Source organism: Hypanus sabinus, chromosome 21, assembly GCF_030144855.1.
Source record: "Hypanus sabinus isolate sHypSab1 chromosome 21, sHypSab1.hap1, whole genome shotgun sequence".
In the NCBI taxonomy this organism is placed as follows: Eukaryota; Metazoa; Chordata; class Chondrichthyes; order Myliobatiformes; family Dasyatidae; genus Hypanus; species Hypanus sabinus.
The window spans coordinates 55,284,577-55,309,783 of NC_082726.1; the positions used below are offsets into that span (position 1 = coordinate 55,284,577).

The window sequence follows — 25,207 nt, forward strand, 5'->3', positions numbered from 1 at the left end:
TTCTACATCTGAGTGCGACAGTATTCCTGAGTCCCACTTGGAACATGAATGACTGACAGAAGTGAAAAATTGAGCTACTGACACAATGGAAGAGACCCTGAACACCACCACCAGGGATGAAGGATTTTCCATTGCTGCCCTAACATAACAGGATGTAGATAGATACAGGATAGGAACAGGCCTTTTCACCCACAATGTTGTGCCAAACCAATTAGCGGTCAAATAGCCAAATTAAACTAATCCCTTCTACCTACACAATGTCCATATCCTTCCATTTCCCTCACATTTGTGTCTACCTGAAAGTCTCTTAAAAGTCCCTAGTGTACTTGCTTCTACCGCCCATTCCCAGAGAGTGCATTCCAAGCACCCTTCACTGTGTGAAAAAAAAAATGCCCTCAGATCTCCTTTGAACTTACTCCATCTCACCTTAAATGCATGCTCTCTGCTATTAGATATTTCAACCGTAGGAAAGAGATAATATCTGCCTACTCTATGACTCTCATAATCTTATGAACCTCTTATCAGATCTCCTCTCAGTCTCCACTCCTCCAGAGAAAATAACTTATTTGTCCAACCTCTCATTATAGCACATGCTCTCTAATCCACACAGCATCCTAGTAAACCTCTTCTGTTTCCTTTCTAAAACCTCAACATCCTCCCTCTGATGAGGTACTTTGAAAATTGGAAAATTGTTAGATGTAACGTCCATGCTGCCAGAGGCCCATTAACATTTTGCTTACTTGATCAAAGGAGCTGATTATCTGAGTAGTTTTCATACCAGAGCATCTTCTGTGGGTTTGTGACAACCTTTGAGACCAGATCACCAGTCCAGACTCAATCAATTTCTAGGGAAATGTGAGATTTGTCAGCAATTCCAACACTTGTAGATCAAATCATCAGACACGGAAAGAATTAGTTAAAAAAAATTATTCAAGTTTATTTGTTGAACATCATGAAATCAAGAATAGCACATTATTTGTGACTCTAAGGGTTGATATCCAATTGAGAAGACATGGGCACAAAATCTACAGCAAAACTTCACTGTGATACTGATAGATTCTGCACTATCAGATCTGTGGTCATTTACCTGAAATGTTAAACTAAAACCTGCACAGATAGATGCAAAATATACTTCAGCATTATTTCAAAGACGACCAGGAAGTTTTCCCCAATATTTTGGTATATTTCAATCAATACCACTGAAGCATGTTCCAGTCATTATAGAACATAGAAAATTACAGCATTGTGCCCACAGCTCTTTTGCCCACAATGCTGCGCCAACCTTTTAACCTACTGTAAGGTTAATCTAACCTTTCCCTCTCACAAATCCTCCATTTTTCTGTTATCCACATGCCTATCAAACAGTTTCTTAAATATCCCCAACATATCTGCCTCTACCACCACCCTTGGCAGTGCATTCCACATACCCACCACTGTGTAAAAAAAAACTTACCTCTGACATCCCCTCTATATCAATCACCTTAAAATTATGCCAACTCATTATCTTGAACTCTGATATATTGCTGTTTGTGGGAGTGAACTTTGTGACATTTCTGGTTATCACAACAGCTGTCATATCGCAGTCATCTAAAACAAAACAGCTGACCTGTTAACCCAATCCACCCCACTCCTCCGAAAATTCACTGCCTACGATCACCAAGGAGCAGTGGCTGCAGTGAACATCATCTACAAAATTCACTGCAATCTCTAGACCTCTGGTCAGGATTTTGGGTAGGTCCTATGACCTTCACACATTTGTCAGCTGCATCCACAAATAAGAGAACTGGCTTTATTTTCAAAAAGCAGCTGACAGTGGCCATTGCTCAACCAAATGAGTGGTGTTTTTTATTTTGACAAGCTCCAGAGTCATACACCAGAATTATTTGCTGCAATACATTCCTAATCCCCTGCCAGAAATACTATAAGTCACATTGTGTGTAAAGTGACCAAAAGTTTTGTCGTTACGTTTTATGGATCATTGTTAAATTAAGATTTGGATGGAGATTTTTAAAGACACATCTTGGCAGCAATTATACACTCAGTGGTGGCTATTCTATTAGATTCCTCCTGTACCCAATGTAGTGGTCACTCAGCCTATGTTTGTGATCTTATGTAACCTTAGGCCATCCACTTCAAGGTTGGACATGTTGTTTGTTCAATGATGCTCTTCTGCACACAACTGCTGTAACGCAAGGTTATTTGAGTTACCGTCGTCTTCCTGTTAGTTTGAATCAGTCTGGACATTTTCCTCTGACCTCTCTCATTAACAAGGCATTTTTGCCCACAGAACTGCAACTAACTGGTTGCTTTTTGTTTATCGCACACTTCTCCGTACGCTCTAGAGACTGTTGTGCGTGAAATTCCAAGGGGGTTCAGCAGTTCCTGAGATGCTCAAACCACTCTGTTTGGCACCAACAATTATTCCACTGTCAAATTCACTTTGATCACATTGTTAATGTTTGGTCTGAAAAACAAATGAACCTCTTGACCATGACTGTATGCTTTTATACACTTAGTTACTGCCACACGATTGGCTGATTAAATATTTGCATAAACAAGCAGGTAATAAAGTAGCCAGTAAGTGTATATGAAGCTATCAGAAACGTGGACAATTATAAGACAGGATACAAGTCAGAGGAAAAAGAACGCCACAAATAGTAGAAACTTGAAATTCACAAAGCTTGTATGATGGATGATGTGCTTTTGAACACAGGCAGTAGAATTTTGGATGGAATCAAATTTTGAGGGGACTGAGGCAAGGTGGCCAAGTCTAGAGGTAAAAGGCAGGCTCAGAACTAAAGTAGAGATGCAGTCATATCAAATCTTGTCATTATTCTTTTTTCAGATGGACAGAAGAACTAGTTACCTAGAACACACTACTATTTACAGCAACAAACAAAGGTGGTGCAGGAAGTTTGGTCAGGCAGCATCTCTGGAGGCAAATACAGGTGTTCCCTGAGTTACGAACGTCCGACTTATGGACAACTCGTAGTTACAAACCGAGGAAGGAAAACGCCATCCGCCATTTTACATCAGATCGCGACACCATTCGCCATTTTAAGTTGATGCTGTTGACACTGTGTTGAGTGTTTAACTTTATATTTGGCTTAAAATTTTCTTAGTAAGATTCACCCTGACCCTGCCCGCCTCTATTCCAGTCGGCTGGTGGCGCAGAGATCAGCGCTGGGCTGGAGAACGGAGGTTCCCGAGTTCAATCCGGTGAGATTGTCAGGTTGATGTCGCTCCCATGTCAGGTTGATGTCGATCCAGTGACTCCCATACCATCCATGTTGGGTTGACATCGAGCTCGCAACTTGACCTCATAAAAAAAACACTGCCACCTCCAGTTTAAATTTCCACATAGAATATTGTGGAGGATCAAATACCCAAATCCAGCACAGCCCCCACTTGTCCCATTTAGTCTGTCTCAGTACGGTGGTCCTTAGGACCCAGCGGACCTCGGGAACTGGTGGTGCTGGGTCCCACTGTCAGCAGTGTTTCTGTTCCATTGATGGGAAGCGATCACGATTGAAAATAAAAATTGAAATTAAATAAGCATTTGGAAAGAGGTGAAACGCCATCGGTCATTGGAATATAGTTAGGTTACAGTCGGTCAACAATCAGAACAATTTTAAAGGATAACGGATAAAGTGAGAATAATGGAGCATGTGAAAGGCCCTGCCCCAATGAAAGCTACAATTATTACTTAGCAACACAGTGGAAAACATACATTTCTTAATTGTTTTATATGAATAGAAAGGTAAAATATATACTATATACTAAGACAAACGTTTGACTGACACTAAATAATACCAGATGTACTTCTCCCGACTTACGTACAAATCCGACTTAAAGACGGATTCAGGAACAGAACTCGTTTGTAACCTGGGGACTGCCTGTAGTCAATCAGTATTTCAGGTACTGGCCTTCCATCTGGAAAGTTAGAACATAGAACAGTACTGTACAGGCCCTTTGACCAATAATGTTGTACTGACCTATTACAATCAATCTAACTTTTTCCTCCTACACAACTGTAGAATTTGTCCATCTATCTTCACAGAAGCTGCCCAGCCTCTGAATTCCTCCAGCACCTTATTGCGTTGTTCAAATTTCCAGCATCTGCAGACTTGTGGCTACACTATCATTACAGCCGTGATTTGACCAATGAGCTTCACATTAAAAAGCAACCACTGCCATCTGCTGGTTGAACAGTGAATATTCAAGAAATTTAGCTGAATATAGAAGAAAGGAGCACCAAAGGAACCTGTGTGTGCATGCCAGCTGGCTTACCATGGAGAGCATTCTGACTGGCTGCATCAGCGCCTGGTATGGAGGGAACACTGCACAGGATCACAAAACGTTGCAGAAGGTTGTACAGTATACTCATCCAGCTCTATCATGGACACTAACCTCCCCAGCATTGAAGAAACCTTCTAAAGCCTCAAAAATACGGCAATCATTAAAGACTCATCACCAAGGACATGCCCTCTTTTTATTACTACTATCAGAGAGCAGGTCCGGAAGACACACACAACATTTTAGGAACAGCTTCTTCCTCTCTGCAATAAGATTTCTGAACAATAAACCAACCCATGAGCACTGCCTCACTACTTTGCTCCCTTTTTGCACTACTTAATGTAATCTAATTTTTAATATTTCTTTTCATAATTAATATTTTTAATACATTACAGGGTGCTGCTGCAACAAATTTCACATTTGTAAATGATATTAAACTTGATTCTGATAAATGCTCAGTCAACAACCTTGTGACCTCCAAGTGGTACCTTTTAAATCTGATCATTTCCATGACCATCACTCCCAGCAAGACTTCCAAATAAAACAGTTCAATCAGTCTCTCTTCATAACTAAACTGGCCACTCTCTGCTGCGTCCCAATCCCTTCCCAGCCCAAAATGAACTCTTTATAACATTATTTTCACTTTCCCAAACAGACCTGTGCTTCTGAACTATATAACTTTAATAGTTAGCACTTATCTAAACCCATCATTCCGAGATTAATACCTGGAGTCTGTACATTCACTGGTCATAAATATTGAAATGTTTTTGGCACCTGAAGGGATGTTTTGATCATCGTTTCAAACCAAAATATTGTTATCTGCACACAGCAAGGAAAGCCATAAATATTGTCCTCTCAACCCAAATCAAATTACAACTTTTGTACTGAATTACAGGCTGTGTACCATGAACCATTCTCATTCTTCAGGAAGAACTAAGCAGAGATAATTTTAGAAAATATTCTCAAATAAATCCAAAAGAAACAAGGGAGCATTCTTTTTCTAAACCCTGACAGTGAAGAGAATGTGGAACTCAGTTAACACATGCACCAACTGAATTGATTAGCACAGTGCCCAGCATAGAACCAGGCACTTTGATCCATCTCATCCACACCAGCCAAGTTGCCTATCTGATCTAGTCTCATTTGCTTGCCTTTGGGCCCATTCTCCTCTAAATATTCCCTTATTCATGTACTTATGCAAATCTTTTAAACTTTGTATAGTCCACTACAACTTCATTTGGCAGCTCATTCCACATACTCACTACCCTCGATATGTAAAAGCTACCCCTCAGATCCCATTTAAATCTTTCTCCTCTCATCTTAATTGCATGTCATCTAGTTTTAGACTCCCCTTTTTCCTGGGAAAAGGACTGTGATGATCCACCTTTATTTATGCCCCTCATGACTTTAAATACCACTCTAAGGTCACCCCTCAGCTTCCTACTATCCAGGAAAAAAGGTTGTGGCCTATCCAGTCTCTCCTTATAACTCAAGCTCTCCGGTCCCATTAATATCCTTGTGAATCTTTTCTGCACCCTTTCTTGCCTTCCAAGTTTTTTTTAAAATACGAAGCAAGATAAAAATGGAAGAATTAAACTGATAAAGTCATTCAGCGTCAGATGGAGGTGCATGCAGAACAATTGGCAAGGAATGGTTACACAATAGTTATGTTATTTTAATAGCATCTAAAGAACTGTAAAACTAATTTGAGAAAGGTTGGAATCCCATTTCAAGGTATACAAGTTTGACTCTTTTATGGCCACTGAATTGGTAGAGTCAGCCATGTATTTCAAGAATTGGCAAGCAGAAACACTCAAAGCTTCTACAGATGTACCATGCAGAGCAGGTACAGGCTGCATCACTGTCCGTTGGGGGGCTACTGCACAGGACTGAAAGAAGCCGAAGAGGATCATAAATTTAGTCAACTTTATCTTAGGTACTAACCTTCAAAGTACACAGGGCATCTTCAAGGAGCGGTGTCTCAGAAAGGCAGCATCTATTACTAAGGACCCCCAGCACCCAGGGAATGCCTTTTTCTCACTGTTACCATCAGGGAGGAAGTACAGAAGCCTGAAGGCACACACTCAGCAATTCAGGAACAGCTTCTTCCTCTCTGCCATTTGATTCCTAAATGGACATTGAACCCATGAACGCTACCTCACTTTTTAAATCTGTTTTTGTATGATTTTAATCTATTCATTATATGTATATTGTAATTGTTTATTTTTTTCTTCTATATTATGTATAGCATTGAACTGCTGCTACTAACAAATTTTACGACACATGCCCGTGATAATAAATCTGATTCTGTTTGAAGTATGCTCAGATGCCACTCTATTACGTACACCTGCTTGTTAATGTAAGTATCTAAACAGCAAATCATGTGGCAGCAAGTGAATGCATTAAAAGCATGCAGACATCGTCAAGAGCTTTAGTTGTTCATAACAAATATCAAAATGAGGAAGAAATGATATCTAAGTGACGTTGACTATGGAACGATTGTTGGTGCCTAACAAGGTGATCCAAGTACCTAAGAAACTGCTGATCTCCTGGAATTTTCATGCACAATAATCTCTAGAGTTTACAGAAAACATCTAGTGAGATAGAGCTCTGTGGGCGAAAATGCCTTAATTATGAGAGAGGTCAGAGAAGAATGGCCAGACTGATTCAAGTTGACAGGAAGGCAACAGTAACTTAAATAACATATTACAGCAGTGGTGTGCAGAAGGGCATCTCTCAATACACATCATGTTGAACCTTGAGGTGGATGGGCAACAGCAGGAGACCACTCTTTCAGTGGCCCCTTTAGGTACAGGAGGTATCTAATAAACTGGCCACTGAATGTAAGGCAATACTGAAGCTGTTTACCTCCCTCCCCCCCCCAAAAAAACTTCTAAATCAGCAATTGCTGTAAAACTCCAATCAAGCTAGTCAAGAGGACAATGGTTAACTCTCTCTGAGAGTTCCTACAGTTTCATCACATTCATAAATCAAAGGAAAACCCAAGGGTTTTCTTCCCTCCAAAGATGAGGAGAGATCCTTGACAAATATAATTAAGAGAAGTTGATTGGCTTTTTAGTAAGCTTTGGACTTTGTTGCAACATTCCAATTAAGTGACTATTCATTTTTTATTTCGAGCATTTTAACTTCCTTGCTTTTATTTCTCACTGCACCAGGAACCACACCAAGCAGCACATCAAGAGGAATATGAGACCAACCACTGGAAAACTCCCAGTTTTATTGAGCACCTTCTCTGGTGACGTCAAAAAGAAATCACATATCTTCCAGAAAACAAGAGCATATTTGGACATTTTTTTCCTCAATTTAACACATTTTTTTTAAATGTTAGTCATCAAAAGCAACAAATCCACAAAACATCTGAGTCACAATTACTCATGAAGTAGTATCATTATAACTGCAATAGACTACTACAGCCCAAGAATGACATCAGTTCTGATTCTGGAGTTAAATGCCCAGCCTTTAAAATTGAAGTGATGGAGAGGTACAGTATGTACTGGAGCCTGATGCAACAAGCTAGCTAACTTCAACATTTTAAACCAACTTGTTGACCTGCTCCACTTATTATCTAAATTTACTCAATGTCTTTATATGACAGCAAAACACTCAGTTAAATAATCGCCTTCTAATAAACAGATGTTTTAACAGCCAGTGACCACAGCAATACAAAACAAAAGAGGGAAAGGGTGAAGCAGCACTGGCAGTTCATGCACCCTCATCACAGCTCAATATTTATACATTGCTGCAGTATTTAATATTGAAATATACAATATTTAAATTGCTGCAGTAAAACATGCTCCCGAAGCATGGATGGGAGCTTCCACTAAACTTGTACAATAGTCTAATGAAGGAAGGGAGGTGGGCATTCTCCTTTGAGAAATACATTATTGACAGTACAGTGTACCAGCTGTAATGCATGTAAACATAACTAAGGAGCATTAAATCTTAGTTCTGAAATACTGAAGGAACAGTTTCATAACCTGTAGCAACCAGGTTAAACTTCGCAAAGAAACAGTTCAGTATTGTTAGCACTAACTTTGATCCTTTCATTCATGCAGTTAAGAGCTTAAAGTGATTTCACTTTGCTCTGGACAAAACATCGATAGCAGCTTTCCCTCTCAAAGCTGAGAGAGTTTTTAAGACATGAAACTGCATGCACTTGAAAAGTCTGCAGGTTTTTGAAGGCAAGATAGTGACTTAGTTCCAAGCACCTTTACGTCCTCAATTCTCTTCCCAACTTGGGCAAATTATTTCTGCCATTCTTCAAGCTATTATTTATTTTTCCTGAGAGCTTGCAGATGTTTTGTCGTCTGCAAAACCCAGGTCTAAATCTGTATTTGTACAACAGCTGAAGCAAATAAGGTAACTGGAAGGTGATGGATGTGTAATGCTCGTCTTTTTCTTCTTCAGGCTCTCCCACAATAAATGGCAAAGGCAGTCAAAATTGATCGGATCTGCCTGTATTGCCTGGGAGGTTTACAATTGTCTGGTATCATCCTGCAGATTTTAGTTGAAGTTTTAGAACACTCCAGAGTAATAAGGACTTTGTCATGGATCATCTGTGCAATGGTAGGCTAGTGAACTACAGAGATAATCAAGTTGCCTACCACCTCCCACCAATGTTGACAGAATACACCAGTTAAAAATTTTTTTATGGAAGATAGGACTTACCTACCTCCTGCCTGTTCAAATCAGTGCTGCCATTAAATAAAAGATCTATACCCATAGCTATTTATTTTTTAAAAAAACGAGTAAAGACTAATCAAGGCCAAGTCCTTCCTCCTTTCCCGAATCAGTACTTCTGGAACTTATTAAAGACCTCCAACAGTGCTGAGAAGTCAGAATTTGTCCCAGGTCAAGTGTACGCAGTGCTCAAGTGTATAATAGCCTTCTGGTGCAGAGAACAAAGGAAATAGTGGTGCCGTAACTACAGATTGGAGTGTTATCTGAAGTATATGCTGGAATATTTGACAAAACATCACATTTTTCCAAAAGCACCAGGATACTTAAATATGGTTCATCACTGAACAAGCAACTGAGCACATTGAGGCAATAATATCATTGAGTTATTCTTGAAGCAGCCAGCCTATCAATGAATCTGGCTTCTTTTTGAAAATAAATTGGCACTCCACTACTACACCAGCTTTCTGATAGTTGTGGCGCAGAAAATTTACATAGGCATTGGTACAAAATAATCTGTACAAAGAAAATTAAGCCAAACAATGTGATACTTTCTTAAAAATAGGACTTAAATGTTAAGGATAACTGCTAGTTATACTTCCAAAATCAAAGTCCTTGCACACAAAAGCTCCATCCCAATGGAATTATGCATTTGCTTCACTGGAAGCACATATTCAGCACTGTTGACAATGTTTGATCCTGACGTTCTACAGGTGTAATGCCAAAGTGCTTCTGAAAGGCCTTCAAGCAGATTTACACAGCTTTTTTTTCCAGTTTATGTATCAAAAGTCAATGTTCCTCCCCCCACCCCAAAATCAGTTACATTCGTTGAAGTAGCCTTTGTATTTGTTCCTTTGTCGAATTGAATGTTATACAGGTATTAGCCTATTAAATGCAGCAATTAAATACTGCTACAGAAAAACCTATAATATACCCAATAAAAAAAATTCACTATTGTACTCGAAGGTCAATTATATCTCAACAGCAATTGATTATTGTGGACAGTTGGTAAACGTGAGGCTTAGAAAGGGGTATATTGTTGCAGTAGTATTGACTTAAATGGGATAAAAAAGACCAAGGGGAGTTGAATTAATATCAAACATTAAACCAGGTTCTACATTGGAATATTGCACTTCTGGTTATAAGGGACATGTCCACTGGTGGTGATCTTGGTATTCACAACATGAGCAAAGATGCCAACACCTGTGTTAGCCCCCTAAGGATAAAAATGATACCAAGTTCCTAAATCTTAACATTCTATTAACAAAGATGGAAACCAAACATCTTAACATTAAGGACATGTATTATTTCAGCTCCAATGTTGCCTGCCATGGTACCCTATCCATCAGAAGTAACTATCAACTTAATAATCATAGTGGTAAACAGTTAATTTGGGACAGCTCATTTTATGCTGCTTGCTGAACCCTTCCAATCCTTTGATCACTGTACCTTCAGGAGACAGGAAACATGCAAGTAATACTTCTGCATCAATAGTAAACCCAGTTCTAAATATTATTACTTTGTACGAACATCCAAGGTCCTCTGACCTATGAAAAGTAATTATCAACATTGTCGTCAGATTTAGATCAATAATATAAGGGATATATCATGCAAACACAGGCATCCCAACAGGAAATTATTTAAAGAGACCTTTTGAACGGTTTGGCAAGTTAAAGTCAGAACATCTTCATCAGTTTCTAGAAATATTAATACATGCAACATTAGCAAACTTTTGCCTCCTATGACTTGAGGGGAAACCAAAATACCCTCAACACTCACTTTAAGGACCATGTCAGTATTAATGTTGAAACTATATTTGTCTCTGAAGAAAAAAGTAATGACATGGATAGCTCTGCCATTCAAGTTGCATTTCTGAGTTTGACTGTTGTTTGATATTTGACATAATCATTCAGAAACTATTCTCAGGAGTTAGCTCTCTTCCTCTATTTCCCAAATTTATAGAGAATAGGTTATGATCGTCCAAGCAAAACCTGTGATGGGAGGACATAGTGAGGGGTGAGAAACAAAGAACTGATCCACACAAAAAACTGCTTTCAGTGATTGAATTGTGTGCAATTCAGATAGCTAGCATAAATAACAAAACTTTCTACCTTTTCACTTAATGAACACACACTTGGAATCCCATGTAGCTAGAATGCAAGTAGCATGACGCATTGAGATACTTTTAGGCACATGCAGCTTGAGTAGAAACAAAAACTCCTGATCTACTTTAGTGTACCTTTTAAAGTCTTCATTTATAATACCACCTTTCTCTCTGCTACTCTAACCAAGCCAGAAAATAAAGTTATTTGAAATATTTCATTGGATTTAGGGACACATTGAAGAATTGTTTTTACTGCTTGCTCTAGTTTTGTGTACATTTTGAACTCTATTTTAGAGTCTTCTATATTTTATAGCTCAGCTTAATATTGGAAACAGCCTCACCTTTGTTTGCTTGTCCTCTTTCCTCCCACCAGCCACATTTGTTGGGAATTTGGCTTGCTCTCAGACTAAAACACCCTGATACTGAAAATACTTGTAATTATTACGCAGCATCTACCAAACCAATTTCCTGCTATCTCTTCCTCCATTATAATTGTGCACAAACACTGCACACTTAACTTGGCAAACAAGACAGAGCCCTATCCTTCCCTCAAAAGTAGTACAATCATTAAACTGACACCTGTCAACCTAGGGGGACGCAGGACTATTTTGCAGCTTGGATCACATTCAAAATCCTTTTTCAGATCCATCTTACTATAACGACCTACTATGCTTAAAGCCATTTCATAGCTGAAAGGTTTAATATGCAACCACTAGAGAAATGGAGTTGGTACTATTCAAGGCTCCATTCCAAATGGCAATCCATGACAGGGAATGATTGGAACAGCAACTACTGTTGAAAACCATTTCACTGAAGCCATTTCCTAATCTGCACTACACAAGATAACACTATTTGTGCATTCCAAAGACAGCAATAGAACATGTAATTGATACCTTGTCCCAAATGAATCTAAAAAAAATTAGCTGCATTTTAAGTAATTACTTTAAGCCTCTACCACATCTGAACGGTGCAAAGAAAACTGCAAATGCCATTATTTATCTTTCCTAATGAATACCTAACAATTTTTAAATCTGCTCAAGCTTAAAATGGCAATTCTCCACATGAAAGTAACAAGTAGTGGGGTTGTTCAACAGTCAATCTCACTGTTGGTGTCCTTTCTAATACTTAAACTTAGAAATGCCATGAAGAGTACTATGCACTGTTTTCTCAATAAAAACACAGTAACTTGCATACGGACATGGTTAAACTGCAAAGCAATAACCGCCTTGAGCACAACCATCCCTCAATGGAATGTGGTATTGCACAAGTTGCAACAGGACACTGCTTTCCTTGCATTAAAAAAAATAACTCACTGTAACATTAAGATCATTTAAACCCAAGTCAGTCATCCATTAAGGCTTCAAACTCTTCACCAAGCACTTCCCTCTGCCAGTTGTGAGAACGTTTTACAGCCTGCATGTTCTTCTTCTTCTGCACAGAGCCATGATTATGCCGAGTGCAAAGGTATGACAAACTTGCAGCCAAAAGGTGAATGATAGGAGATTCCCATCTCCTGGAAAACCTTCTTTGGTATTCCAATATCACAGAGATACAGGCGGCCAGCACTTTCCCCTAGAGGCAGGGGCAAGCCGAGAGCTAAAGACCACTTGGCATCAATAACGTGTTCCAATTCACCATCAGGCGGGTCAATACTCAGCACTGGGGCCCGATTCTGGTTGGCCCATTCAACGGCTGCTCTGTACCATGGTTGCTCGCGAAGATATGGGTTCTCATGGCAGTCAAGGCAATTGATCACCAAGTCAACGGGAGTATCTGGCAAGTCTGGAAATTTAAAAAGAAAGATGATTATCTGTGAAAGGCACTTAGATGGTAATTCCACTAAAAACCATTGCTATCCAGTACCGAGAACATCCAATGAAGTGTTATCTGCTTTAAACCATTTGCTACAAATTGGGAGTTGAGCTTCAGAAAGGCACCACAGTGTTACATTAGATGTAGATTTAATGTAAAATTAGCTCCATGTAGCATGTATACAGCCAAGTCACATTCCTCAATTGGTACAAAATATGGTCCGAAATTCTAATGCAGGAGCAGAAACTACAGGGGCAACAGCACCATCTTCCATTGAAGATACAAGAACACTAACCTGAAGCGCATGTTAAAAGAATTCTGCCAGTTTTTTTGAACAGCATCATACCTATCCAGAGGCATTACAACTTGATATGGCAACTGCTTTGCCCAAGGATGCAAAATAAAAAAAAATAGCAGAGAGTTGTGAATGCAACCCAGTGTATTATAGAAAGCAACCTTCCCTCCACTTGAGCTCTGCTGCCTTGGAAAAACAGGAACATAATCAAGCAGGCCTCCCACCCAAGTATCTCTTCTTCACTCAGGTAGAAGATTCTAATGTTTGAGAATACTTACCACCATGCTGACTGACAGCTATTATAAGACTCTTAAATGGAGTTCTTGTACAATAAAGAAGAATTCTTTATCTTAATTTAACTCATTGATCCTTACACGGTCTGTCTACTTGCACTGCAATTTCTGTTCAACTATAACTATATTTTGAATTCTACTTTCCTTTTGTACCACAAGAGTGTACTTATGTATGGAATGATCTGTCTGGGTGGCTCAGGACCGATGCTCTGGGTCTGCAAGTCCAAGTCAATATCTGCACAAATCGTTTAGAGACCTGAGGCCTGGAGGTGTCCTGTCCTGGGTTTGGAGGACTGTATGTGTTGTGGGTGAGTGGGTGGGAAGAAGTAACTGCTGTTACTGTTTTGTTACTGCTATTGCTCTGTTGACAACTGTGGGCTGCCCCATGCACTTTCTTAGGTTGTTAATGCAAACCAACGCATTTCACTGCATATCAGTACATGTGCAATAATAAAGCAATTAGAAAAATCCATTATATCAATACCAAATCAAGTTAGCCGATTATTCATAAACAAGTGAAAAACTACAGATTCTGAAAATCCAAGCAACACACACAAAATGCTGGAGAAACTCAGCAGGCCAGGCAAGCATCTATGGAAAAGTATACAGAAAACCTATTGTTTCAGCTTATTCCTGGCACCACTGAACTCATATCTGCATACCTACACCATTTGCTCCACCTAGTTCAGTCCTTTCCTACCTACATCCATGACACTTCACGTGCTCTGGATCTTTTCAATGATGTCAAGTTCCCTGGCCCCCATTATCTTATTTTTACTGTGGGTGTCCAGTCCCCATATGCCTCTGTCCCCTACCAGGAAGGCCTCAAAGCTCTCTGGTTCTTTCTGGACATCAGACCCAATCAGTTCCCCTCCACCACCACTCTCCTTCATCTAGTGGAACTTGTCCTCACTCTTAATAATTTCTCTTTGGGCTCCTCCCAATTCCTTTAAACAAAAGATGTAGCCATGGGTACACGCCTGGATCCCAGCTATGTCCACTACATGGAACAGTCAGTGTTCTAAGACTACACTGGTAGCTGTCTCCCACTTTTCCTACACTACATCGACAACTCCTTTGGTGATGCTTCTTGTGCCCATGCAGAACTCGTCAACTTCATCTACTTTGCCTCCAACTTTCAACCTGCCCTTAAATATACCTGATCCATTTCCGACAACTCCCTCCCCCTTCTCGATCTCTCTGTTTCTGTCTCTGGAGACAGCTTATCTGATGTCTATTATAAACCTACAGACTCTCACAGCTACCTGGACTATACTGCTTCCCATCCTGTTACTTGTAAAAACGCATCCCCTTCTCTCAATTCCTCCGTCTCTGCTGCATCTGTTCTTAGGATGAGCTCTTTCATTCCAGAATGAAGGAGATGTCCTCCTCCTTCAAAGAAAGGGGCTTCCCTTGCACTACCATCAATGGTGCCCTCAACTTCTATTTCATACAAGTCTACTATCATCCCATCCTCCCGCCACCCAACCTCGTCCTCTCCTACAACCCCACCAACCTCCACATCCAGCACATAATTCTCCGTAACTTCCGCCATCTCCAAACACTTCTCTCCCTTCCCCCTCCCACTTCCTGCTTTCCACAGGGATTGCTCCTTATGCAACTTCTTTCTCCATTCGTCCCTACCCACTGATCTCCCTTCTGGCACTTATCCTTGCAAGCAGAACAAGTGCAACACTTGCCTCCACACCTCCTGCCTTACTACCATTCCGGGCCCCAAACTGTCCTTCCATTCCAGGCGAGGTGACACTTCACCTGTGAGTCTGTTGGGGGTCACATAACACATCCAGTGTGGCCTCCTGTACATTGATAAGACCGACGTAGATTGGGAGAACCAGCCCTTTTTCACAGATGCTGCCTGGCCTGCTGAGTTTGTCCAGCATTTTGTGTGTGTAGCTGATCATTCACTTTTTTTGTATGTGGGTTGTGTGATTTGGTAGAAAGGGCCAGACAGGGAGAATTCAGGATGTCCTCCAGGTCTCTAATAACAGGAACGATTCAAGTTCTGCTGCAAAATTTTACTGAGCCCGTATATACAGTTAGAAGAGCAATGGTGGTGCAATTTTTTTCATTGCTTGGTAATGTATGAACGGAGCAGAAACACTGCTATAGGACAGAATAATTAAATAAAACACACCAATTATGGAATACAACAAATTTACAGCCACTGAGAAAGTGGTAGATTACCAAAAGCTTCATCTTTTAGGTGAAGTATTGGATACTACTCCACGTACCCATTTCAAACAAAAGAAAAACAGCACATTCTTTATGTTGCCCTGCTCAATCTATATCCCTAAGCCAACATGTCAAAAGACAGATTGTTTATTATGTAGCTATTTTTTAAAAATCTTGCGGTTCAGAGACTGGCTGCCAGGTTCTCTGTAGTCCAAGAGGAACGTTTCTGAAGGACAATCAACTGTGAAGCATTTTGGGGCAATTCTTATCATTAAGGACATGTTACAACTGCAAACCTTTTCCTCTCTGCTATGGATCTAATCCAAGTCTCAGCTGCTGGCTTTCACTCAGGAACCCTCTGGGCTCTGGTCACAAACAGGAGAGAACAGATATTCATGCATAGTCTGCAGACTATTAAGAGATTCGAAATGACAGGTTATACAACATGGAAGGAACACTTAATAAAAATCCTCTGATTTTTATTAGCAATGGAATTGCTAAGTTCACTTCAAGAAGTGTATCAGTCTCTTGCAGAATGAGTTTGATCATAAATGAATTGTGGCCAGTGTCAACAGGTAAGCAAAAATAATAATAATCCACCTTAGGCACGATTAATGCCACCCATCAGCATTTACTGATTTGGGGCAACAACAGTTTTGAGATGTTAGTACAAACAGGGTTAAAGAGCCTCAGGTGTAAGCCGTTCTGAAACTGGATGTGAAGGAAGCAGTAATGGTCATGAGCCAAAAATACATATTCAAGCTAAAACATGATTTAGCCATTGGAAGTTGCATGTTTCAAGCAATTTCCTGTCCAATCTCAAACTGGTCGATTTCAAGGAATCAGCAATGTAATTAATTAATGACTTCCAAAATTTATTCCTCCCAAAATGTAACCTAATCAGAAACCTTCTAAGGAACTGCAAGAGTACCACAGTGCGTCTGTTCAGGAGAGGGAAAGGGAAAGAGCAGAATCCTGTTTTGTTAATGTATTCATAGCTGGAAACAAGAGATTTGAATCATCAGGAAAAGTGGCTTCAGGCTCATTATGTGCAAACGCTCTTGGATCTGGGCTTAGAGACAACCAGCCTCTTGGGCTACTGCTCAAGTTTATCTGTAGTAAATGCCAGTGTATTTGGGAGAACTGGGAAGGCAAGTAAGTTTTGGGAGGTTGGTGGCTGTTTCACTCAAGCTGAAAAGCAACAAAATCAGTTTAGGATGACAGGGCCAAAACTACTTTGAAATTTTACTGTAATCCAAGATAGATTTAAATAATAACATGGTAAAATATTTAGCAGCCAGCACTCTGAGCTGTATGTACATACTTCTCAGGACCACTACAATGCAGAACAATTAAGCTCATTTGCTGTGCTTTTATACATCAAGCCAGCTACAATAAAAACAGGATCTATGGAAAATGATATGCCAAACCACCTTTTCTCCTATCAAAGCTAATCTGGCTAATAGCCCGCAGAGGAGGAATTTGGTTTTTAGAAGGTTTTTAGAGAGGGGGCATGGAAAAGTTGACTGGAACCAAAAGTTGACAATGCCAATATATTAGAAACAGTGGTTAGGTGACCAAAAGTATAGAAACTGCAAATTCTATAAGGATTTAATGGAGGAGGAAAAGTAAGAAGGCAATATTGAAAGGACATAGAGCTCCGTAAACTGACAGCACAGTCATTCATTACTAATTAAAGTTTGAAGATGAGTAAAGGGTCAAAATGCGAGAAGCACATACATTATAAACACACAAGATTCTGCAGATGCTAGAAATACAGAGTGCACACAAAAAGCTGGAGGAACTCAGCAGATCAGCTGCATCTGTGGAGAGGAATAAAGAGACAGTGCTTCAAGACTCTTCCTCGGGACTGAAAAGGAAGGGGAAGAAGCCAGAATAAGGATGGAATGCAGGGAGAGAGGAAGGAGTACAGCTAGGTGGTAGGCGAAACCAGGTGGGTAGAGGTGCGGAATTTAAGAAATTGGGAGGTGATAGGTGGAAAAGGTAAAGGGCTAAAGGAGGAATCTAATGGGAGAGGAGACTGCACTATGGGAGAAACAGAAGGAGAAGGGGTTCCATAAGGAGGAGATGGGCAGATGATAAGAGGTAAGAGGGAAGCCAGCGTGGGGAATGGAAGAAGGGAGAAGGGGAAGGAGTTCACATTGAAAAATGAAAAGTGAAGCCAGCTGAAGGGGGAAGACGAAAGAAGTGAGAAGCTGGGATGTGATGAAGCACAAGCATTTGAGGTGTGTATTGCTAAGATAATATATTGAAGGGCAGAACTATGCAAACTTAAAGTGTGAGAAAGCAGTACAAGCACAACTTAAAATTATTTTGTTCCTACACAGTAAACTCCTGAAACTATTTCCACAGAACCAAGGCCAACAAACTTAACAAATGCAGTGTTTTACTTTGGTTAAAACCACACATCTATAACTAATCAGAATTTTTTCAAGCTCATTGTAAAACTGGTGTATAAGATGATGAGGTATTGATCGTGTGGATACGCAGAGGCTTTTTCCCAGGGCTGAAATGGCTAGCACAAGAAGGCCTAGTTTTAAGGTGCTTGGAAGTAGGTACAGAGGAGATGTCAGGAGTAAGGTTTTTTTTTAAAAAACGCAGAGAGTAGTGAGTGCATGGAGCTGCCGGCAACAGTGGCAGAGGCAGATACAATAGGGTCTTTTAAGAGACTCCTGCATAGGTACGTGGAACTTAGAAAAATAAAGCTCTATGGTAATTTCCAAAGGACGTTTGGCACAGTATTGTGGGCCGAAGGACCTGTATTATGCTGTGCGTTTTCTATGTTTGTAATTGTTCCACTGCTGGATGCTTACATACTCAAAATGTAAGATATCAGAGGTAAATTCACTATTATTTGATGAGTTTGTAAGATTATACTGGAGTCACAGAGCACTACAATACAGAAACAGGCCCTTTGGCCCACTTAGTCGATATCAAACTGTTATTCTGCCTAGTCCCACCAATCTGCACCTGGACTATAGCACTCCATACCTCACCCATTCACGTACCTGTCCAAGCATCTCTTAAATGCTCAAACCAAACTTAGATCCACACATCCACTGGCAGCTCATTCCACATTCGCACCACCCTCTGAGTGGCATTTCCCCTTGAACATTTTACCTTTCACCCTTAAACACATGACCTCTGATTCTAGTCTCACCCAACTGCAGGCAGAAAAAAACCTCGTTGCACTTACCCTATCTATACCCCTCAATTTATGAAACATTTTGTTAGTTACCTTCCTATTTTCCAGCCTCCCCAAACCAAATCCCTGGAATATAATCCCTTCAAATTGTTCCTCCACAGGCCATTGGCCAGATAACCCTTTATGGGTGAAAATACTAGAAATAGTATAATTATGAAGATACGTTCAGAGCCCCTTTATAAAACAAAAAATGATTGGGAAAGAGAGCTTAACATTATTCCTATTGAGAATTGGGATAAAATTCTTCAATTAGTTAATACATCATCTATATGTGCCAAACATTCACTAATACAGTTTAAGGTTGTGCACAGGGCACATATGTCCAAGGATAAATTGGCTCATTTTTATTCCTATATAAATCCTATTTGTGATAGATGTCAATCTGAAACTCATATCTTTAACTCATATGTCCTGGTCGGGTCCGCTTTTGAAAAAAAAATTGGAAAGATATTTTTGATATTATCTCTGTGGTATTGAACATTGATTTACAACCCCATCCTATTACCGCAATCTTTGGTTTACCAATGATGGACTCACTACATTTATCTTCTTCCACTTGTCGAATGATTGCATTTCTTACACTAATGGCTAGAAGATCTATTTTGTTGAATTGGAAGGAAATTAATCCTCCTACTGTATTTCATTAGTTTTCTCAAACTATGTTATGTTTGAATTTAGAAAAAATTAGAAGTGGTGTATTTGACACTTCTACTAAATTTGAAAAGATATGGAGACCATTTATTCAATATTTTCATATGATGTAATATGACCCTGTTCCAAGCCTATTTGATTTTCCAGTTTTGTTTTCATATATGTCGAGAGGATCGGAGTTGATGACACTGATGATTTTGTATTTTTGTGAGATATTATAAACAGTCCTTTTTTTCTCTTATTTATTTTTTTCTTTTTTTTGTTTTTTTTCCTCTATTAGTTATTAGATTTTAGATTAGTTTCTTTGCATAATAATTTTTTTTGTTTCCTTTTTCTTTTTTTCATTCTATATTATGATGCACCTAGGTTTGCCTTGTTTATTTGTATATTGTATCATTTATGATGTAGGAATACTCATTTATACTGTAATCATTGTTTTTGTATTCTTTTATAGTTAGTTGAAATATGTACGTTTGTAATCCCATTATCTATGTACCAATTTTATTTTGTTGTTATTAATAATGATAATAAAAAGACGGAAAAAGAAAGAAAGAAAGAAATAGTATCTCCACAAGTCTAGAATGATAATAGCACTGGCCTTGTCCTTTGATTCAAAACTACATCCTCATTAATTCTGGACTTTACTTCACTATGTTCATGGCCAACCTCCATTTCATTCTCTCATTAACAGAAGGTCATGCAGAACACTGAATTTCTGTTTCAATTCCCATAAGTCCCGGTGAACAGGACTTGGTGAAAGTTAGGATAAGAACGGCTTTGGATGACATGCTTGAGGGAGAATGAAATGAGCAAGGCCACTGAAGCTTGGAAGTGATCTACTCCAGTAAAGTCACAAAGTTCAGCAGGAACTAGGGTAATCTGTACAGTGACTCAATCAGAGCAGGACGTGAAAATCTGTTTGTTCACTTTCATTGTTAGGAAAGCTATTGATTTTAAAATTCTCTGTAAACAACACTTGGGTTCTTCCAAAGAAACAACCAGTTCATTCTCTGCAATAGTTATCGCATCTATGGAGGGTCTCAGGCCACCAAAACAGTTCAGCAAGACTTCCCCATAGACGCTACCTAACTTGCTGAGCTCCTTCATTGCTTTGTGTATTGCACAAGACTTCCAGCATCTGCAGAATTTCTGGTGTGTTTGATTTGCAGCTCATCCTTCTCTTTGTTGGGCTGCTTACAATGGAACGTGCCTGCTGCCAGACAATTTGCTGGTCTTTGATTGCAGTCACCTAATTGCATTTATCCTAATGCGGTATCTCCAACAGTGCAACACTACCACAGTGCTCCAATGAAATAACAACCTCCATTGTATGTTCTGGTCCTTGAGTAAGCCTTGACATATTGTTACCTGATTCAGAAGTAAGGATGTACTGTTATACCTTCGCCCTAACAAATACTTGGAAGTACATTATATTTAATTCATGCTCTAATCAGTTCTTTTAAAATGGCAATTACACATTTAAAACCTTATCAGCTCAATTCCAGCAGAAATTTGAGAGGAAATCTGATTAGTGGGCAGTCCAGTAGTATAGCAATTTGCATAACTGGTTTTCAACACTAGCTGTAAGATCAGGGTTTAATTCCTCCCGCTGTCTGGAAGCAGCTTGAACTTCTCCTGTGATTGCATAGGTTTCCCTTGGGTACTCTGTTTCTCCCGTCACATTCCAAAAATGCAGAAGTTAGGGTTAGTATGCTGCAGGCATGCTATGTCAGTGCTGGCAATGCTTGTGGACTTCCCCAAGCAAATCTCAAATGTGCTAGTTGTTGATGAAAAAGATATACTTCATGGAATGTTCAATGACAAACAAAGCTAATCTCATTATCTCTGAATTCACACTGGAGAAATTTAAAGGTCTAGTCTTAGGTGCTAACTTACTTTGTTAAAGATTGAAATCCACACCTGCCTTCTGAGAATTGCCTTAAATTAAGTAAATTTACACTAATAAAGGTTCCACGAGTCCTACAACAAACAAAAGGACTAAGTATTAGGACTAACAGCGTGGAAAATCAGATACCTTTTACACTGGCCACTTGTTTGCCATCAGTCTTGCTAAAAAGTTGAAGTTCAGTAGTGATACATTCCAGCATCTTCACAAAGTTGGGCAAGAATAAAATAATTTGTACTTCATGATTGGCAAGATGGCGGCCGCAGCTGATTCCTTGAGCTCCCTTTACATGTGGTCCACACAGCAATGCGACTGTCGGTCTTTGGTGGACATTCTTGGGATTTAACCTTGAAAACAAAAAATAGCCTGATGTATGTTTAGATCAAGATAATCTGACTTTCAATTGAAATGCACTCTACAAGCATGACATCACATCAGACTTCCATTCTACTTCATATCTTGTCAGTTGCTAATTCGTAATACATCACAAATCCCCAGGTCCTAGCAACCTACTGGCCAGCTGTATGAATCAAAGTGACAAACAAAAATATTTGAAGATTTTCACAGCAGCTTTAGATGCCAATGTGAAAGAAATGTGCAGTAAATAATGAAGGTATCAATATTACTGATTATAAAACAAATTCATGCACAATATAATTGAAAAAATGTGCCAATGAAATTATCTATATATATCTAATATTCTCTCTCTCTCCCTCTCCCTCTTTTTTTAATATATATATATATATCCCAGATATATAGTCTGTTGAGATTGCATCATTTGAACGCTGATGAACATTCCAGGGTATTCAGTTCTGAATGTTATCTGATGACCCTGGTAAATTTTGGGGGACTTAAAATTTAATCTTCTACATGTTTACTGAAACCTTTGAAACCTGACAAAATTAGCTTGTTCCATGGATAGGACAGAATGGTAACAATTGGTATCCACAAGTCTCTGTCATGACCATGGAATCCAAATTCATGTCCTATTACATTTTCCCAGATCTAATCCAGTTTACTTCTCAAGTCTAAAATATTAAACACAGAAAATACAACAGTACAGAACAGGCACAAGCCCCTTGGCCCACAATGTTGAGTTGTATTAACCAAGGCAGTGACACCTAATTCCTGATGAAGGTTCTTGGCCCAAAATATCAGCTCTTTATTCCTCTCCATCCATGCTGCCTGACTTGGTGGGTGAGTGGGTGTGTGTCCTTGTGCGTGTTAGTGTTACTCTGGATTTCCAGCATCTGCAGAATCTCTTATTTATGACATCTAATTCCTTCTGTCTGCAAGTAGTCCATATTTCAGCACTCTCTGCATATGCCAATCTAAGAGAATCTTAGAAGCTTCTATCCTCTCCACTTCCATCACCACCCCTAGCAGTGCATTCCAGGCACATACCCTCTACACCCAGGCAACATCCTTGTAAACCTCTTCTGAAGCCTCTCCACACCCGCAACATACTTCCTCTAAAAAGGGTAATGAAAACCTATGGAAATATTCCAGCTGTGGCCTAAACAGAGTTTTTTTTAAATAAAAGCTACAATGGATCACCCACTTCTTGAACTTAGTGCCTTTACAAACACCTTCTTTACGACCCCATGAACATGCTCCCTTTGCAGGGAGCTATGGACTTGTACTCCAATATCCTTTTGTACATTAATATTGGAGTTAATACTTTCAAGTCCTCACTCTGATGATGATGCCATGTTTAGTTTGATAGAGGACATAAGTTACAAACAGTGGTAAAGTTTTACACTACGCAAACAAACATTGATTTGAGTAACCGTACTTTGCTCTTCAAACCTACAGAATGAAGGCATGCACCAGATGCTGAAGAGGGCAAACGGTTTAAAAAAGGAGTGCTTCCATGAATGTGAAACATGGGATTGAATACAAGTTCAGCTAAATGGTGCTAAAAGATAGGGAAAATTGGATTAGAAGTGTCTCATCTTTGGATCTTTTCCTCTGAAAGGGTTAAAAGTTTAGAAACCACTTTGCTCAAGTTTCAAACCAGCTCAGATTAGACACACGATAAAAGTATAAGATCATCCACTGCCTATGCCATTGCAGTAACCCTGCACAGAAACAGGCTCTCTGGCCCAACCGGCCCAAGTCAGACAAGATTCTTATCTAAGCTGGACCCATTTGCTCATACCTGTCTCAACCACTTTCTCTTGTGGTTCACTGAACAAATCAACCTTCCTCTGGTGAAAATGTTGCCCCTTGGTTCCTTATTAATCTTTACCCTCTTTACTTTAAACCTATGGACTCGAGTTCTGGATCCTTCAACCCTGGGGGGTGGGGGAGGAGAAGTGAAGTTCAATAATGATGTTTGAAAACCTAAAATAATCCATTTCTTGAAAGCAAAATTACTGGGGAAATAAGATGAATGAAGTGGCAACCAGTAAATCCTTTTGAAACATAAGGCACAATGATCAACATTAACACAAAAGGTACCTGTTCGGCCCACCAAGAAGAGTTAGTGTCATCTGGCTGGCACATACACCAATCATTTCCAATCTGCGTTCCAACGATAGGCCATGCCGTTCTGCAGTTGCCAGCAACCTTTTGTGCAAGTCATAAGAAATACTAGGAACAACCAACCCTGAATCTGTAATGCAAAAGAAAACCAGCTATCAAATATGGAAAAAATCCAAAACAATTGCAGTGCTAGCTTATTTGGCCCTTTCGCCAACTAACCAAGAAAGAAAATGTGAGCTCAAACCCAATGTACAATATATGTTCAGTTTAACTAGTTGCAAAAGTGAAAATGAAGCTATCATAGTGAACTATTTCACTAATATTTTTTAGTAATGTGAAGCTGGTACGATACAGCTTGTATAATGATTCCAATCCCAGAGTAGCACAACAGAACAACAGGCATCTGAATTGTCATAGCAAGTTGCCGTAAGGGAGACATGGTAAATGCTGTCAATGCACCCATATCCAAACATTATACCAAAAATATGTTACTCTTAGTAAATAAAAGGAAATCTAAACTGAACAATCCAATATTAACTACTCTCACAAAAATCCATGCACTTCTCACTGAAGACTGCATTACATACCTGTTTAAACCTTGGAAAAATTGCAACTAGGTTCTCCAAGTATGGAGATTTTCTTCAGTGGCTATAGAGCAGAGTTGATATATCTGATGACGATACCATCATCATCATCAGGTGCCATGCCCAGTTTGAGCTTTGACTGCCATGGCCCACACACTCCTGTTTCGGGTCAAGTGGATCAATCCATTGGTATTCATTTTCAGTTCTCTGGTTGCTGTCTCCATCATCATTTGTCTTTGCCTTCCTCTTGCTTTCTTCCCTTCAATCTTTCCCATAATTACCGTGCATTCTATCTCCTCTTTCCTAATCACATGTCCAATGAAGTTATATTGCCTTTTCATCTCATACATTATTTCTCTTTTTGTGCTTGCTCTGTTCATGACATCCTCGTTAATCGTTTCGTCCATGATATTCTTTGCATACTCCTCAAAAACCACATCTCTGCTGCTTCAATTCGTTTCATGTTACTAGATATGGTCCAACACTCTGAGCCATATAACATAACTAGATAAACATAACATTTCAATGCTCTGAGGCAGGTTGTCATGCCTAGTTTAGTGTTGGTCAGTATACTCTTCATTCTCATAAAGGTGTCTTTTGCCATTCCTATTCTTCTTTTGATGTCCGTATTGCACCTGCCATCTGATGTCACCTAGCAGCAA

At 39.5% G+C, this 25,207-nt stretch overlaps 1 protein-coding gene across 3 annotated transcripts in view; it reads right to left on the reverse strand.

Annotated features, from left to right (window-relative positions):
* Window positions 1-916: 916 nt before the first annotated feature.
* Window positions 917-25,207, reverse strand: part of edc3 (enhancer of mRNA decapping 3 homolog (S. cerevisiae)) — a 138,465-nt gene continuing 114,174 nt past the window's right edge. For all 3 annotated transcript variants that reach the window (XM_059946578.1, XM_059946575.1, XM_059946576.1), the window contains 3 exons: window positions 23,938-24,091; window positions 21,604-21,821; window positions 917-12,880 (listed from right to left, as the gene is read on the reverse strand). In XM_059946578.1, coding sequence (XP_059802561.1) covers window positions 12,546-12,880; window positions 21,604-21,821; window positions 23,938-24,091 — 707 coding nt within the window. In that variant the 3' untranslated portion in view covers window positions 917-12,545. The remainder of the gene's footprint in view (window positions 12,881-21,603; window positions 21,822-23,937; window positions 24,092-25,207) is intronic.